The 18,304-nt window shown below is 40.2% G+C and overlaps 1 protein-coding gene across 50 annotated transcripts in view; it reads left to right on the plus strand.

The window, feature by feature from the left end:
* Positions 1–18,304, plus strand: part of PRIMPOL (primase and DNA directed polymerase) — a 57,945-nt gene that overhangs the window by 25,735 nt on the left and 13,906 nt on the right. For 26 of the 50 annotated variants that reach the window (XM_085001003.1, XM_085001000.1, XM_085001019.1 and 23 more), the window contains 4 exons: positions 10,976–11,138; positions 13,424–13,506; positions 15,806–15,895; positions 15,973–16,081. In XM_085001003.1, the coding sequence (XP_084857129.1) occupies positions 10,976–11,138; positions 13,424–13,506; positions 15,806–15,895; positions 15,973–16,081 (445 nt within the window). The remainder of the gene's footprint in view (positions 1–10,975; positions 11,139–13,423; positions 13,507–15,805; positions 15,896–15,972; positions 16,082–18,304) is intronic. The other 24 variants (XM_085001008.1, XM_085001010.1, XM_085001023.1 and 21 more) reach the window with 3 other exon arrangements.

Below are 18,304 nucleotides of genomic sequence, written 5' to 3' on the forward strand. Positions count from 1 at the left end.
AGGTTCCCCGGCTAGGGGTTGAATCAGAGCTGTAGCCACAGGCCTATGCCAGAGCCACAGCAACTCGGGATCCGAGCCACATCTGCCACCTACACCACAGCTCACAGCAACACCGGATCCTTAACTCACTGAGAAAGACCAGGGATCGAACCCGAAACCTCATGGTTCCTAGTTGGATTCGTTAACCACTCAGCCACGACGGGAACTCCCTCTCTTTATCTTTTAGCTTTTGCCATTTTTATTATAGTATGTCTTGGTGCGGGCCTGTTTGGGTTCAACTTATTTGAGGCCCTCTGTGCTTCCTGTATCTTGATATCTGTTTTCTTTAGATTTGGAAAGTTTTCAGACATAATTTCTTGAAATATACTTTCAATCCGCTTTTCTTTTACTTCTCCTTCTGGAATTCCTATTATGCACAGATTGGCCTAGTTTGTATTATGCCAGAGATCTCTTATATTGCTTTCATGTTTTTTCAGTTGGTTTTCTCTCTGCTGTTCTGATTGGGTGATTTCCATTATTCAATCTTCCAAGTCACTACTTTATTCCTCTGCATTATTCATTCTGCTCTTTCGTGCCTTTAGCTCAGTTTGCATCTCTGCAAATGAATTTTCTAATTTTTCTGTGTTCCTCCTTATATTTTCTAGTTCCTTTCTAAAGAAATTTGCATTACTGTTCATATCCGCTCTTAATTCCTTGATATTCAGCCTTAATTCCTTCAGTATTTTCACTATCTCTCTTTTGAACTCAATGTCAGACTGCAGAGGTCTGTTTCACTGTTTACTGCTTCAGGTGAATTTTTCTGTTCCTTTAACTGAGAATGGTTTCTGAGCTTCTTTGTCTTGCTTATGTTTTTCTTTTTCCGTGAGTTTAGGGAAGCCAAACTGTAGTCTTGGAGGGCTATTTCTATGCAAGAGCACCTCTTTGTATTTTGTGGGGGATTACTATTTATTTTTTGCGTGGAAGTTTGAGTATTTGCTCTCTTTCTTTGGTGTGAGCAGGCTGTTATCCCCAGGGTGCTGAGAGTGTTTCTAGAGAAAAGGAGGCAATGGGTAGGGCTAGGTTTCAATGCCTGGTTGCTGGGCTCTTAACAGCAGCAAGGACCTGCAGGAAGGTGACACAAGTTACTCCTAGTTGCAGGGCTCTGGGAAGTGGTAATGAGCCTTAGGCAGATTTACAAGGTGCACAGAGCATTTGGTTGTGGCAGCAGCAGGTGTGTGAGTTCCCAGGAGAGTGAGAGTAACAGTAGGTAATGTTAGAATGCAATGCCCTCATCTGAGGTGATTAGAGCCACAAGTGGTGTCTGTTCAGGGACCCCTAGTGGTAGCGCGCCACACCTTCCTCTGGAGTCAGTGATAACTGCGGTGGTTTGTTCCTGCCACCTGCAAACCATGCAAGAATCACCCCATCTCACTTAGCCCCCACAGGAAGGTACTGAACCAGCTGCTCCTACTTGTAGGTTCCTGGGAAGGGACAGAGATCAAGTGTCTGGGCACTGCCCAGAGCATTTGGCAGTGGCAGCAGCAGGGTGGTTGTGCTCCCAGGGGAGTAAGAGCAACAATAGGTGGTGTTCCTTCACAGTGGCCTCTTCTATAGTGCCCTCTGAGGTGGTTGGGGCTGCAAGTGGTTCCTGTTCAGGGATCCCCAGTGGTAGCGGGCCACACCCACCTCTGGAGTCAGAGATAACTGCAGTGCTTTGCCCACCACCTGCAGGGCACGCAAGCAGCACTCTGTCCCGCTTGGCCCACACAGGAGGTGCTGTACCATCTGCTCCTAGTTGTAGGGTCTTGGGAAGGGACAGTGATCAAGCATCTGGGTGCTGTCCAGAGTGTTTGGCAGTGGCAGCTGAAGGGTGAGTGTTCCCAGGGGGTGAGAGTAATAACATGTGGTGCATGGTTCCAGTGCCCTCTTTTTTTTTTTTTTTTTTTTTTTTTTTTTTTGCTGACCCCTGAGGTGACTGTGACTGCAGGTGGAGCCCACTCACAGGCTCCTAGTGCTGGCAGGTCACGCCTCCCTCTAGCCTCTGAGATGACCACCACGGTCCATCCCTGCTGCCTGTAAATCCCGCAAGAGGCAACACGTTGCACTTAGCCCCCTGATGCCCTTAGTGCACACAAGAGGTGCCCAGCCACCTGTAGCCTACACAAGAAGCGCCCAGTTCCTGTAGCCTGAGCAAGTGGCTTCTTGCCACCCGTAGCCTGCACTGGAGGTGCCCTGCCATCTGAGAGCCTGCACGTGCATGCTTGCGCAGGGAGATTCCTATGGCAGTCTGCCCTCCTCCTCTTGCCCTCCCCAACAATGGCGCCTTGCTTCTCCTGCAGGCCCAGACCTTCTCCTGGGTTCCCTCTGCCTTGGCGTTCCACTCCCCAGCCCATAGCACACCACTCCCCTGCCAGTGGCACAGTGCTCCTTAGGCTGTCCCCACACAGACAGCCCTAGTCCTCTCCCAGGGACTGACCTCCAGAGCCTAAGTCTCAGCGCCCAGCCCCTGTCCGAGCATCTCAGGCTGGGGTGTCTAGGGCGGTGGTGCAGATGATCTGTGCTGCTCTCACTCTACTTTGCCCTCCTCAGTCCAGCTGCTGTGATTTTCTTGGCAACTTTGAGGTCCCTCCGTCTTGGCTAATTTACCAGTCAGTTAGGTGGCTTCCCAGGGTGTGAGTTCCTTTTCTCCTTCACAGCTCCCTCAGGAATGCTGGTCCTGTCCTGATTCCTTTTCTCTCTCTCTCTCTTTTTCTTTTGTTCTACCCCATTATGTCAAGAGTTTCTTGCCCTTTTTGGCGGTTTAAGTTCTTCTGCCAACATTCAGTAGATGTTCTGTGCGAGTTGTTTTACATGTTGATGTGTTTATGGGAGAAGATGAGCATGACGTCTTACTCCTCTGCCATCTTGATCCACCTCCAAGTTTTCTTTTAATTAACTGTTAGTTTCACACCATTTGTGGTCAGAAAAGATGCTTGATATGATTTCAGTCTTTTTAAATTTAAGACTTGCTTTGTGGCATAACATATGATCTATTCTGGAGAAGGTTCCATGTGATTTGAGAAGAATGTATATTCTGTTCCTTTTGTATGGAATGTTTTGTTAAGTCCATTTGATCTAATATGTCCTTTAAGGCTAATGCTTATTGATTTTCTTTTTGGATACTCTTTCCATTGATGTAAATGGGGTATTAAATTTTTCTACTTTAATTATATTGCTATCTTTTCACTTGTTAATATTTGCTTTTGTTAATATTTGCTTTATATATTTAGGTGCTCCTCTGTTGAGTGAAAACAAACATTTACAAATGTTATCCTCTTCTTGCATTGACCCCGTATCCTTTATCATTATGTAGTACCTGTGCTTGTCTCTTTTTTTTTTCAGGTGGAAGAGCGTATTTTTTTTTTAATTTTTATTAAAGTATAGTTGATTTGCAATGTTCCTTCAATTTCTGCTCTATAGCAAGGTGACCAAGTGACCCAGCCACCTAGACACACTCTTTTCTTGTGGGGGGGGGTGTCTTTTTAGGGCTGTATTCGAGGCATTTGGAGGTTCCCAGGCTGGAGGTCGAATCAGAGCTGCAGCTGCCAGCCTATCCTATGACCACAGCAAGGCCAGATCCAAGCCTCGTCTGCGACCCATGCCATAACTCATGCAGTGCCGGATCCTTAACCCACTGAGTGAGGCCAGGGAACCCACGTCCTCACGGATACTAGTCAGATTCATTTCTGCTGAGCTGTGCCAGGAACTCCTCCATCAGATTCTTACTCAAGAGACTGGATAGAGTTCCCTGTGCTATATAGCAGGACCCCATCACCCATCTGTTCTAAACGTAACAGTCTGCATCTACCAACTCCAAACTCCCTTGTCAGTCCCCCTCTCTCCCCACTTCCCCCCTGGCAAACACAAGTCTGCCCTCCTTGTCCATGATCTGTTTATGTTTTGTAGATAGGTCATTTGTGCCATGCTTTAGAGTCCACATATAAGTGATATATGGTATTTCGTCGTCCTCTTTCTGACTTATTTCACTTAGTATGAGTCTGTAGTTCCATCCATGTTGCTGCAAATGGCATTATCTTGTCCTTTTTATGGCTGAATAGTATTCCATTGTATATGTGTACCACATCTTTTAATACACTCATCTATTGATGGATGTTTAGGTTTCCATGTCTTGGCTGTTGTGAATAGTGCTGCACTGAACACACAGGTACATGTTTCTTTTTCAGAGAAAGTTTTGTCTGTATATATGCCCAGGCATGGGATTGCTGGACCATATGGTAGTTCTATATTTAGTTTTCTGAGGTATTTACATACCGTTTTCCATAGTGTTTATACCAATTTACATTCCTACCACAGTATAGGAGGGTTCCTTTTTCTCCACATCCTCTCAAGCATCCTTTTTTTTTGTTGATGGCCCCTGTAACTGGTGTGAGGTGATACCTCATGGTAGTTTTGACTTGCATTTCTCTAATAATCAGTGATGTTGAGGATGTTTTTCATGTGCCTGCTGGCCATCTATATACTTTGGAGAAAAATCTATTTAGGTCTTCTAGACATTTTTTGATTGGGTTAATTTTTTGTTGTTGTTTAGTTGTATGCTTGTTTGTATATTTTGGAGATTAAACTTTTGTCTATTGAATTATTTACAAAGATTTTCTCCCATTCTGTGGGTTGTATTTTTATTTTTTTAGTGGTTTCCTTTGCTGTGCAGAAGCTTTTGAGTTTAATTAGGTCCCATTCATTTATTTTTGTCTTTATTGTCATTATTCTAGGAGGTGGATCAAACAAGATATTCCTGTGATTTATGTCAAAGAGTGTTATGCCCTATGTTTTCCTTTAGGAGTTTTATAGTATCTGACCTTACATTTAGGTCTTTAATCCATTTTGAGTTTACTTCTGTGTGTGGTGTTAGAAACTTTTCTAAATTCATTCTCTTACATGCTGCTGTCCAGTTTTCCCAGCGCCATTTATTGAAGAGATTGTCTTTCCTGCATTGTATGTTTTTTTCCTCCTTTTACCATAAGTGCTTGGATTTATTTCTGGGCTTTTATCCTGTTCCATTGATCTGTATTTCTGTATTTCTGTTTTTTTGTGTTTTTTTTCTCCCCCCAGCATCACACTGTTTTGATGGTTGTAGCTTTGTAGTATAGTCTGAAGCCAGGGAGCCTGATTCCTCCAGTTCCATTTTTTTCTTTTCAATATTGCCTTGGCTATTCAAGGTCTTTTGTGTTTTCATACAAATTTTAAAATATTTTGTTGTAGTTCTGTAAAGAATGTCATTGGTAATTTTATGGGAATTGCATTGATTCTGTAGATTGCCTTAGGTAGTATGTCATTTTGACTATATTGATTCTTCCAGTCCAAGAGCATGGTATGTTTTTCCATCTATTTGTGTCATCTTTGATTTTGTTCATCTGTGTCCTATAGTTTGCAGAGTAGAGGTCTTTTATCTCTTTAGGTAGGTTTATTCCTAGGTATTTTACCCTTTTTGATATGATGGTAAATAGTATGCTTTCCCTAATTTCTCTTTCTGGTTTTTCATTGTTAATATATTGAAATGCTGTTGATTTCTGTGTATTGATTTTGTATCCTGAAACTTTACCAAATTCATTGATGAGCTCTAACATTTTTCTGGTAGTCTTTAAGATTTTCTAGGTATCGTATCATGTCATCTGCAAACAGTGATAGTTTTACTTCTTCTTTCTCAACTTGGATTCCTTTTATTTCCTTTTCTTCTCTGATTGCCATGGCTAGGAGTTCTAAAACTATGTTGAATAACATTGGTAAAAGTGAACATTCTTGTCTTGTTCCTGATCTTAGTGGAAATGCTCTCAGTTGTTTGTCATTGAGAATGATGTTAGCTCTCGGTTTGTCATAAATGGCTCTTATTATATTGAGGTAGTTCCCCTCTATGCCTGCTGTCTGGAGAGTTTTTATCAGGAATGGGTGTTGATTTTTGTCAAAAGCTTTTTCTGCATATATTGAGGTGATCATATGGTTTTCATTCTTCAGTTTTTTGATGTGGTGTATCACATTGATAGATTTGTGGATATTGGGCAGAGCTGCAGTATTTGTTTTCCCTGGTTGGACAGTTTGCAGCTCTTGCAGAGAATAGGTGCTGCTGCTGGCTCTAGTGTGGGGGCCACCTGCCAGAGCTGGAAGCTTGTATTATTCCTTCAGGCAGTTACTCCTCCACCTGCTCCAACAACTCTGTAGCCCTGAGGGCAGGGCTTATTTCCCAGCTGCTGCTAGGCAGCCACTGAAGCAGAAAGTGTACTGCAGCTTGAGAAAGTGCCTGACGGGAACCAGGCTCTAGTGGTAGATCCTGTGCCTTCCTTCCAGCACCCCCAAACAATGGCATCTAGCTTCTAAGTCTGACTGGGTTGCCTCTACTTAAACGCTCTCAATTGTGTTCACCCTATACTCCAGTCTCTCCAGGCTGTTTTCACACAGCCAAACATTCTCTTTGAGTGTCATCTCTAAGGCCAGAGTTTTAGTTCCTGACACCTGCTGGCACCCACATATGGTTACCCATAGCACTGACCGTTCATGGAGGATTGTTTCCATTATAACTGCTTCACGCTGATTTTCTAGAGTTCCCCCATCTTGGCTGATCTCTTTGCTGGTCGGGGAACCTCCTAGGGTATAGGAGCTTTTCCTTTTTCCAGCTCCCCTCCTAGGAGTGCAGATACTTGCACCCCTAGGAGGGGAGCTGGAAAAGGGGAGCTGTACCCATCTTGCTTCCTTTCACTTTTTCTTCTTTCTTTTGTCCTGTCTGGTTTCATGAAGTTTTTCCTGCTTTATCATAATCCCCAGGTTTTTTGTCAGTTTTTAGTAAATTTTCTGTATGAATAGTTCCACATGTAGATGTATTTTCAGTGTACTTGTAGAAGTAGGTGAGTCTCAGGTCCTGCTACTCTGCCATCTTCTTCCTCCTCCTATTATAGTCTTTCTTTTTAAGTCTATTTTGTCTGATATAAGTATAGCCCTTACAGCTTTCTTTTTGTTTCCATTTGCTTAGAATATCCTTTTCCACCCCTTCTTTTCCACCCCTTCATTTTAGCCTGTGTATGTCCTTACATTTGAAGTGCATCTTTTGTAGGTAGCATATAGATAGGTCTCTTTTTTTTTTTTTTTTTTTTTAATCCGTTTAACCACCTTGTGTCTTTTGGAGAATTTAGTCTATTTACATTTAAAGTAATTATCAATAGGTATGCAGTTATTGCCATATTGTTAATAGTTTTCTGCTGACTTTTGTTGCCTGTGTTCCTTTCTAGTGTTCTTGCTTTCTACCTTGGTGGTTTGATAACTTTTTCTAGTGCTATGCTTAGTTTCCTTTTGTCATTTTGTGTGTCTACTATAGTTTTTTTTTGCCATGAGGCTTACATATAATAGCCTGTATTTATAACAGTCTGTTTAAGTTGATAATAACTTAAGTTTGAGCACTTTCTACATCTCTAAATTTTTATTACACCCCCCCATTTTTTTTTTTTTTTTTTTTTTTTTGTCTTTTTAGAGCCACACCTGCAGCCTATGGAAGTTCCCAGGCTAGGGGTTGAACTGGAGCTACAGCTGCCAGCCTACACCACAGCCATAGCAACACTTGATCCGAGCTGCATCTGCAACCTGCACCACAGCTCAGGGCAATGCCAGATCCCAAACCCACTGAGTGAGGCCAGGGATTGAACTCACATCCTCATGGATACCAGTTGGGTTTGTTAAATGTTGAGCCACAATGGAAACTCCACCCCCCTCCCCCATTTTTGATGTCACATTTTACATCTTATTTATTCCTTAACTAATTACTGTAGTTATTTTTACTACTTTTGTATTCACTGAGCCTTCACTAATTTTATAAATCTTAATCCACTACCTTTACTGTATATTTACCTTTACCAGTGAGATTTAGACTTTCATATGTCTTCTTTTATTAGTTCATGGAAGTCCCTTTAATATTTTCTACAAGGCTGGTTGGGGTGACGAATTCCTTTAGCTTTTACTTGTCTGGAAAACCATTTATCCTTCAGTTATAAATGGTAACTTTGCTGGGTAGAATATTCTTGCTTGGAGGTTTTTTTTTCTGTTAACCAGATTGAATGTATCATACCACTCCTTTCTGGCCTGCATAATTTCTGCTGAAAAATCTGCAGATAGTTTTATGAGGGTTCCCTTGTATGTAACACATTTTTTTTCTTGATGCTTGTAAGATTTCTCCTTGGGAGTTCCCACTGTGGTGCAATGGTTAACAAACCTGACTAGGAACCATGAGGTTGTGCGTTTGATCCCTGGCCTCACTCAGTGGGTTAAGGATCCGGTGTTGCCGTGAGCTTGGTGTAAGTCACAGACACGGCTTGGATTCTGTGTTGCTGTGGCTCTGGCGTAGGCCAGTGGCTACAGCTCTGATTAGACCCCTAGCCTGGGAACCTCCATATGCTGTGGGCATGGCCCTAGAAAAGACCAAAAAAAAAAAAAAAAAAAAAAAAAAAAAAAAAAAAAAAAAAAGATTTCTCCTTGTCTTTAATTTTTGACATTTTAATTATAATGTTCTTGGTCTGGGTCTCTTTGGGTTGATCTTGTTTGAAACTCTCTGGGATTTCTATATCTGTATGTTTGTTTCCTTCCCCACGTTAGGGATGTTTTCAGCCATTATTTCCTCAAAAATGTTTCTGTTCCATTCTCTCTCTTTCACTTGTAGGACTCCTTTAATGTGAATGTTGGTCTACTTGATGTTGTCCCATAAATCCCTAAAGCATCTTCACTTTTTTTCATTCTTTTCTTTTTTGCTGCTCTGATTAAGTGAGTTCATCTGCCCTCTGAGTTCACCGATCCTCTCTTCTCTTTCATCTAGTCTGCAGTTGAACCCGTCTAATGTATTTTTTACTTCAGTTGTGGTATTCTTCAGCCATGACTTATTTTAGGTACTTATTATATTTTCTCTCTTTGTTGAAATTCTCACTGTGTTTCTCCACTCTATCTCAAGTTCAGTGAGAATATTTATGAACATTATTTTGACTTCATTATCAGGTATATTACTTTTCTCTATTTCATTGGGATTTTTCCCCTGAGGTTTTGTCTTGTTCTTTCATTTGGAACATATTCCTCTGTTTTTTCATTTTGCTTGACTCTGTGTTGGTTTCTATCCATTAGGAGAAACAGCCACCTTTCTCAGTTGGCCTTGTGTGGGTGAACTTGATTACTCAATCCTGTCCTAGCTCATGTTGTCTTGCACCTTAGAGTGGTTGTGCAAGCATCCTGTTTTATTTTAATAGCTTCTAAGAGTTGAGTGTGGATCAAGACCAGTCAGTGTCCCAAAGGGGAAGATCTCAGTCAGCACCTAAGATTCAAGCTGATTGGAAGCCAGACCATCAAGCAGAAGATTTTGTTTTGTTTTGTTTATGCCACAGCATTACAGCAGTTTGATGTGAGATCTCAGTTCTCAGACCAGGCATTGAACCTGAGCTGTAGCAGTGACAACACCAAATCCTAAGTCCTAGACCACCAGGGAACTCCCCAAGCAGCAGCTTTTAAAGAATGCAAATATATGCACTTCTTTGGGACCACAAACTTAGGCCCTACTAGTCAGGAGAGTGAGGCAGTCTAGCTGGGTCAGAGTTGCAAAAATTGGGGCTCCAGATGAGTGTTTAAGCTGCTTTCTGAGAGATACTGGTGAGCTGTTGTGAGGTAGAGGGAGAATGCAAATATGGTGTCCACTGGCTTCCATTTTCCTGAGAGTCTCTCCATGGGCCCCTGAGCTCCTAGACAAGCAAATAGGCCTCTTTATCAGAAAGACTTGGGTGTATTTAAGTCTGCTGTCTGAGCAGTACTCAGGAAGTGATAATTTAGCAAAAGCTATCTTTCTGATTGTTACAGCTTTGTGTGACCCAGGATCACAAGTTTCTCCAGCCTCCAGAGCCAGATTAAGGGATAGCCCCTGGGTTGTAGTCACAGAAACTGTCACCAGATGTGACAGCCAAGGCACAGATATGTACAGAAGCTCCCATCAGAGATGCTGGAACTCTGGAGCATGGTTGGGGGGCACAGAGATGGTATGCACTGGCCAGAGTGAGCTGGGGGGAGGATATGAAGGTGGTACCCACTGATTTAAAAAAAAAAAAAAAAAAGATGCTCCTTTTGGCTTTAGCAAGGCGGAAGGAGAGGAAGAAGTTGGAACTCACAAGCCTCCATCCTCAGAGAACATCTTAGCAGGACTTTGCCCCTGGGACCAGTGCTTTAACATTAGCAAATGAGTCTTTCACATAACGAATGGGCACTTTTTAAGGGCTGCTTCTGCATCCTATCCTGGGGCAGGTAACTCTACATGTGAGCTCTTTATGGGCCCATCCTCAGTTTTCACAACCCTGTGGATGTCATGGGCTTGAGTGCAGTTGATCTTCAAATCCAGGTGTTTGGGAGCCACATCTCTGAAGTGCTGGTCATAATAGTTGAGGTGCATGATGTGGGGTATGAACCCTTTGCTCCTCAGAATGTTCCAGGTTTGATTTCCTTTCCCACTGTGTGCTGCCTGGGGTGTGGTTTCTGGCTAGAGTGTTTCAGCTTTTCTTATCTGCTGTGATGTGATTTCCCCCTCATCTGCCTGATGTGAACCAGTTGCCTCACCAGTTTTTAGGTTTTTTCCACAGGAAATTTTTCCATATAGCTGTAGTTTCATTGTGTCCATGGAAGAAGGTAGAGTTAGGATCTTCATATGTCACCATCTTGAATGAAAACCAGTTTTTTCTAATAATGCTGTACAAAGTTAATTTAATATTTGCTGACTATAAAAACAAATAACTGAGAAGTTCTGCCATTGGCACAGTGGTTTAAAGATCTGGCGTTCCCACAGCTGTGGCACAGATCACAGATGCAGCTCAGACTCCATCCCTAGCCTGGGAACTTCCATATGCAATGGGTGTGGCCGAAAATTGGGAGGGGGGGGCTCTTTGAAACAATAAATCACTGAAAACATGTATTCATACTGTTTTATTAATTTTTGATGTAGGAGTTTATACAAGGAATAGAAACTTTCGGCTGTATAAATCATCAAAAATAGGAAAGTATGTGGCTTTGGAGGTTGCTGAAGATAACAGGTTTCGTCCTATACAATCGAAGAATGTTTCCAAGGAAAATCAGTATTTCCTTTCTTCTTTGGTCAGCAATGTCAGGTACACAGGACTAGAATTGAACCATTGTGTGTTTGTGAATATTTATTAAACAATGGCATTGTATATTACTAAAATGCAAATTATATAAATTTTCTTGAGTAAAAGAAGGTCATTTCCTTAAATTCTGAGTTAACTGTTTTTTGTCCATTAACTAAAAAATAGTAGTGAAAGTTATTTTTTAACCACTCATTTTTTTACATCCTTTTATGATTATATTTGATATCCTTTCCAGTTTTACTAAAATGATTATCATTCTATAAAAAAGGAAGTAAAAATTATTTGTATTGCATTTGGGAATGTAATTACTGTTAACATTTAATTTTCTTTTTATACATGCACATACAGAAATATAATTTACATTGCTTCTCTACTCAAAACATATTTCTTGAGATCATTATTTATATGGTTATGTCACCTGTTTTATCCACTCAACATTATATCATGAATATTTGTCAAGTTAATAATTTGCCAACAATAAATTACAAATAACTTTTTATGTCTATGTGATTTTCCATATATTGATAATACTCAGATTTATTGTCAGTTCTATTATTGAACATATAAATTCCCATGTTTTAGTCTTTTTTTATGGTATGAAAGACATCTTTCAGCAGAAATATTTGCCTTCATTCTGGGCTGGCAGTTTTTTAGTGCAAGAAATGTGGTTAAAGATCAGACTAAATTAACTTGGTCTGATTGTTTTCCTTTGCCTTCCCTAGACATAATTTTTTTTCTTTTGTCTTTTTTTTACAGCCACACCTGTGGGATATGGAAGTTCCCAGGCTAGGGGTTGAATGGGAGCTGCAGCTGAGGCCTCTGCCACAGCCACAGCAACACCAGATCTGAGCTGCATCTGTGACTCATGCTGCAGCTTGCAGCAACTCCAGATCCTTAACCCCCTGAATGAGGCTGGGGTCAAACCTGCATCCTCACAGAGACTATGTTGGGTCTTAACCCACTGAGTCACAATGGGAACTCCCTAGATATAATTTTATAGAGAAATTCCATAGAATAAATTTTAATAAAAATATTGAAAATAAACTGCAACAGGGAAAGGTGTATCCACATGTCCACTTGATGGTGGTTACTCAGGAGGGTGGAGATGGTTTGCTTTTCTTTATATATTATCTGGACTGTTTGAGTTTCCATAGCAGATCTGAGAAGTAACATCATAGTTTCCTTACCTTTAAAATGGAAATAATATTAACATCTATTTTATAGAATTGTGAGGATTAAATAAGCGAGAACTATCTATGTGTGTGTTTACAACAGAGTCTGGCACATGACATCTGCTCAGTAAATGTTAGTTGTTAGTTGTATCTGAGATTCTGGAAGTAATATGGTCCTAAAAATTAGATGATTTTTGCTGCCCACTTTTGGCACCAGAATAAGGTCAGATTCTATGAGAAAAGCAATGCAGTTGGCTTCTAATACAGCCTGAAGTAGAGGTAATCTCCTAGTTACCAAATCCCTTTTCTTTTATAGTTTAAACATTAATTTTACAGAAGTGGAAAGTTCTGCTGAATGGGACTACCTTAATTGCCTTTTTTTTTTTTTTAAGCTTTGTTATTGTTGTTGTTGTTGTTTTTTTAGGGCTGCACATGTAGCATGTGTAAGTTCCCAGGCTAGAGGTCAAATTGGAGCTGCAGCTGCCAGCCTGTACCACAGCCACACAGGATCTGAACTGCCTCTGCATCCTACACCATAGCTCACGGCAATGATCCTTAACCCACTGAGCAAGGCCAGGGATAGAACCTGCATCCTTATAGATACTAGTTGGGTTTATGAACCACAGTGGAAATTCCTTAATTATCTTTTGTGTATCCAACTAAATATCAGATATTTTACCTCTTGAAATAAAGGCTAAATTATTTATGGTTATGAAAGTCTTTTTCTTTCAGTTAATCTGTTTTCCTTTTGCTTGTTTCCATTCCTCTTTCCTTCTTTTTTCTTCCTGTTATTCAGACTTTTAAAATCCTTGTTAACAAAAATTTCAAAGGCTCTATATGTTTGAGGAATAGAATTAGATACTTCATTCTGTAGCTTCAGTAGTCCTGGAGTCTTATGAATCACTCTGTAGTTGAGGGAGGTATTTTAAATGATCACCAAACTGCTCTTTTTTTCTATGGATAGGATTGGTGTTTTTGTAGGCAAATATGACATAGATGGTTAGCTGTCGAAGAGTGGATTTTATTATGGAACTATTTGAAATGGTACCCTTTCTGTAATCACATCTCTTTAATTCTAACATGATGTTATTTTGTTGTTCATATTTTCTTCTTCAGATTCTCAGATACTTTACGAATTCTGACATGCGACATACCTCAACAAAAACGATTTGAGTATTTTAATAGTACCAATACTTCAGGTAATTTTAAGAAAGCGATTTCCTATGAAAATTTAAGGATACAGACTTTAAGAAAATTAAATCTCAAGTATTCATATGTATTGGTCCTTCAGAACAACTGAGTTTCTATCCAAAATGGAGACAGTATAAAAATGTGTTTTAAAGCTTATTCACTAATTTTTATTTTATGTTGTTTTGGGGGAAAATATTAAGATAACGTGGATTTTTTTTTATAAAATAAATAAAAAAACCTGAAAGTTCTCTTCATCCCTCTGTCCACAGTCAGAGATAGGTAACCACTGCTAATATTAATAGTTTACTATTGCAAGTAGAGCTTTTCCTATATTTTGGTAAGTGTAGAGTTTCCTCATTCTTTTAATGGCCATATAGTTTTGTTAAAAATATACATGTTCTTCATTCCTATACTGAAGAAAATATAGGTCTTTTTCTAAGCTATCATAAATAAACTCTTCAGTAAGTATTTTTATACACGTATTTTGGGCTATCATTTATAATAGTGAAAAACTGAAAAATGTACCACAAAATGGGGTTGGTAATGTACTATAAAATACTCTTTGGCCATTTAATTTATATTTATAAATTCTATGTAATATGGAAAATGTTCATTTATAATAAGATTAAAATTATATGTGAGGTATCAGAAATTCATTTTAAAAAATGGATAGCATTTTCTTACCTGTTTATTTTCCTCTGGTTATTTAATAGTTATTTCTACATATTTATTTGGAGTTTATTTCTCCAATTTCTGCTTTAAATATATATTTTCTAAAATGTCTTTAATTAGGTATACTATTTTTACAAGTGAAATTAGGCTTTACTTTAAATAGATTATCTGTCTTTAAATTTTGATGAGATTTTAAATAAATTATTCTAAATGATTCCACTGGAGTCTTAGAAAATATACCTGAATTGGAGTTCCCGTCGTGGTACAGTGGTTAACGAGTCCGACTAGGAACCATGAGGTTGCGGGTTCGGTCCCTGCCCTTGCTCAGTGGGTTAGCCATCCAGCGTTGCCATGAGCTGTGGTGTAGGTTGCAGACCCGGCTCGGATCCTGCATTGCTGTGGCTCTGGCGTAGGCTGGTGGCTGCAGCTCCGATTAGACCCTTAACCTGGGAACCTCCATATGCCACGGGAGTGGCCCAAGAAATAGCTAAAAAAAAAAAAAAAAAAAAAAAAAAAAAGACAAGAAAATATACCTGAATTGTCAGTGCCCTACAGCTAAAGAGCACTGGAGAACATACCGGTGGTTAGTAAGCTGTGTTTATTACAGATGCCACAGTGAGAGTGCACACCATGGAGACCGTGCAGCATTGCTGTAAAAGGGTATTAGAAAGGGCTTGTAGGATTCATGCTTTTGAAGAATATCCAAGGAAGGGTGGGTTTGTTTTGAACTGAGTGCTGTCACTGATAATTCTATAATTGAATATCTTGATAAAACTTATTTAGAAGGAAGGCTGACTAAAGCTATGGTTGGTAAAGAACGAGCAGCTCTTTGTTAGGTAAGATAGATGGGCTTTGGTCATTTATGTGGTTTGGAAAATGTTCTTTTGTCTTGTGTTCAGGCATGATTACAGAGTGGTCTCGGTTTTGTCTTAAATCATCATAGCCACAGAGTGGCCTTATCTGATGTTGAATTTCTGTAAAATAGTTTATGATTAATAGGAGAACACCAGGGCTGGGCTGGGAGTCCCCAGCCAGCTTGTAGTGGCACCAAGGCCTCAGTGAAAATACTAGGCCAGCTTCTGGATGGAAAGGACTGCTTTTCTATTTATCAGAATAAAGAAAGCAGTTGAAGTGATAATAAAAGCTTTTTATGAAAATTAGTTAATATTTGACTTAATTGAGAGGTTTGAATTTTACCTGCTTTCTTGTAAGAATCCATGACTGACTAAAAGACAAATTGCAGGAGTTTTCATTGTGGCTTTGCAGATTATGAACCCAACTAGTATCCATGAGGATGTGGGTTCAATCCCTGGCGTTGCTCAGTGGGTTAAGGATCTGGCATTTCTGTGAGCTGTGGTATAGATCACAGACATGGCTCAAATCCTCTGTGGCGGTGGCATAGGCTGGCAGCTGCAGCTCCAATTTGACCCCTAGCCTGGGAACTTGCATATACTACAGGTGTGGCCCTAAAAAGAAAAAAAAGAAAAAAAAAGCGAATTGTAGAGAAGGAAAAAAAAACTGGTGGAAAAAAAATTATGCAGAACCCATAATTGTCCTAAATAACAACTTATGTCAAAATTTAACTCTCAACTCTTAGCAATTGTAATTTATAATTAACTTTTCTTTCTGTTGCAGTAGAAACCATTGAAGGTTTTCAGTGTTCACCTTACTTTGAAATTGATCAGTTTGTTCTCTCTTTGGTGAATAAAAATGACATTAAAGGAGGTAAAGATAATTTTATTCTATATTAACTGTTACATGACAGAGTAATAATACCTTAAGAAACACTGTTTACATTTTAGGAATTCGGCGTTGGAACTACTTTTTCCCAGAAGAATTACTGGTTTATGATATTTGTAAATATCGCTGGTGTGAAAACATCGGAAGAGCCCACAAGAGTAATAATATCATGTAAGTAATACTGTTTCTTAGTGAGTTGTGTGTATTTAACCAGTGTTATATTTTCAATGTTTATCATTTTAAAGTTGAGAATATTAAAATGATTTTTTATAGTAGATTTAGTTGTTAATTTATATTTGAATTGTTTTTTAATATTTGAGTATCATAATTATTACCTTGCCTCTAGCATCTATCATCTTTATTTGTACTTTATTTGGTAATGTAATTCCCTAAATAGTTTAATCTTTTTTTTTTTTTTTTTTTTTTTTTTTGTCTTTTTGCTATTTCTTTGGGCCGCTCCCATGGCATATGGAAGTTCCCAGGCTAGGGGTCGAATCAGAGCTGTAGCCACTGGCCTACACCAGAGCCACAGCAACGTGGGATCCGAGCCGGGTCTGCAACCTACACCACAGCTCATGACAACGCTGGATCCTTAACCCACTGAGCAAGGGCAGGGACCAAACCTGCAACCTCATGGTTCCTAGTTGGACTCGTTAACCACTGCGCCACGACGGGAACTCCCTAAATAGTTTAATTTTGAGGAAACTAAAGTAGAATTGAATGGGGCTAGAAAAAAATGAGAGGCATTAGCCATTTGGTGTTTGACACCTACATAGTCTGAATTGAAGCAAATTTGGCAAGAAGGAAACTATTCAGTTCGTGTTTAAGAATTGGAGTTAAGATTATCTTAACATGGGAAGTTCCCATTGTAGCTCAGCAGTAACATGCCCAACTAGCATCCATGAGGATGTGGGTTTGATCCATGGCCTTACTCAGTGGATTAAGGATCTGGTGTTGCCTTGAGCTGTGGCACAGGTTGCAGATGCAGCTTGGATCCCGTGTTGCTGTGGCTGTGGTGTAGGTCAGCAGCTGTAGCTCCAATTTGACCCCTAGCCTGGGAACTTCAATATGCCACAGGGTGAGGCCCTAAAAAGCAAAAAGCCAAAAAAAAAAAAAAAGATTATCTTAACATGTTCAAGACGAAGAATGTATGGAAGGGAAAAATGATTGATTGATTATCTTTTTAGGGCCACACCCATGGCACATGGAGGTTCCCAGGCTAGTGGTCGAATTGGAACTGTAGTCACTGGCCTACACCACAGCCACAGCATCATGGAATCTGAGCCACATCTGCGACTACACCACAGCTCGTGGCAATGCCAGATCCTTAACCCACTGAGCAAGGCCAGGGATCGAACTTGCATCTTCATGGATGCTTGTCAGATTGTTTCCGCTGAGCCACGATGGGGACTCTGGGAAAAATATTTATTGAATACTTTCTATATGTGCTGGGAGTTCTGAAGTGTTTTCTTTAGAAGGTCCCTGGCAAAAGGAGAGGATGGATAGGATGAAGTAAAACCAGAAATAGAAGTGTAAATAATATAAGGAAATGTTTAGAGTAAGGATAAAATAGAAACCCAATAGTTATCATTTATGATATGAGAAATGTTGCTATGTTTTGATAATGTCAAAGCTGAGAATTTGAAATATAAAATGTAGGCTAGAATCAAGATGGTGGAGGAGTAGGACATGGAGCTTATTTTCTTCCAGAAACATCAAAAAAAAAAATCTACATGTAGAATGATTTACACAGAACATCTACTAAACACTGGCAGAAAACCTCAGACTTCCAAGAAGGGCAAGAAAACCTCCACATGCCTGGGTAGAACAAAAGGAGCGAAAAAAGAGAAGAGAGAAAAACGAATCAGGACGGGACCAGCACTCCTGAGAGGGAGGGAGCTGTAAAAGAGGAAAGGGTCTGCACACTGAGAGGCCACTAACTGATGGGGAGATCAGCAGGGACAGAGGGGAAGTCTCAGAGCATCATAAAAAAAGCACAGCAGCTGGTATAAGGAGGACAAAGCAGAGAGATGGAGTTGCATAGATGATTGTTACCAACGCCCAGAGCACCACAGCCTGAGACACTTGGACTAGGGCTGGCAGCTGAGACCTAGGCTTTGGAGGTCATTTCTGGGAAAAGGACTAGGCTGCATAGAAAACAGCCTGAGAAGGTTAGAGAGTGTATGCCTCAGCTGCAGGAGGCCTGGGCCTGCCAGAGAAGCAAGGCACCATTGTTGGAGAGTGTGAGAGGAGTGGAGGTGGGACTGCCATAGAAACTTGTTTTTCTGTGGACATGCAACCTCTCAGGTGTCAGGGCACCTCTTGCATGGGCTACAGGAGTGAGTGTAAACCACTGCAGCCATCTCAGACTCCAGAGGTAGTTGTGACCCACTA

This window comes from Sus scrofa, chromosome 15 (assembly GCF_054392235.1).
Source record: "Sus scrofa isolate SSC_HxYL_T2T_F1_AM1 chromosome 15, Sscrofa_HxYL_maternal_Yorkshire_Landrace_v2.0, whole genome shotgun sequence".
NCBI classification, from domain to species: domain Eukaryota; kingdom Metazoa; phylum Chordata; class Mammalia; order Artiodactyla; family Suidae; genus Sus; species Sus scrofa.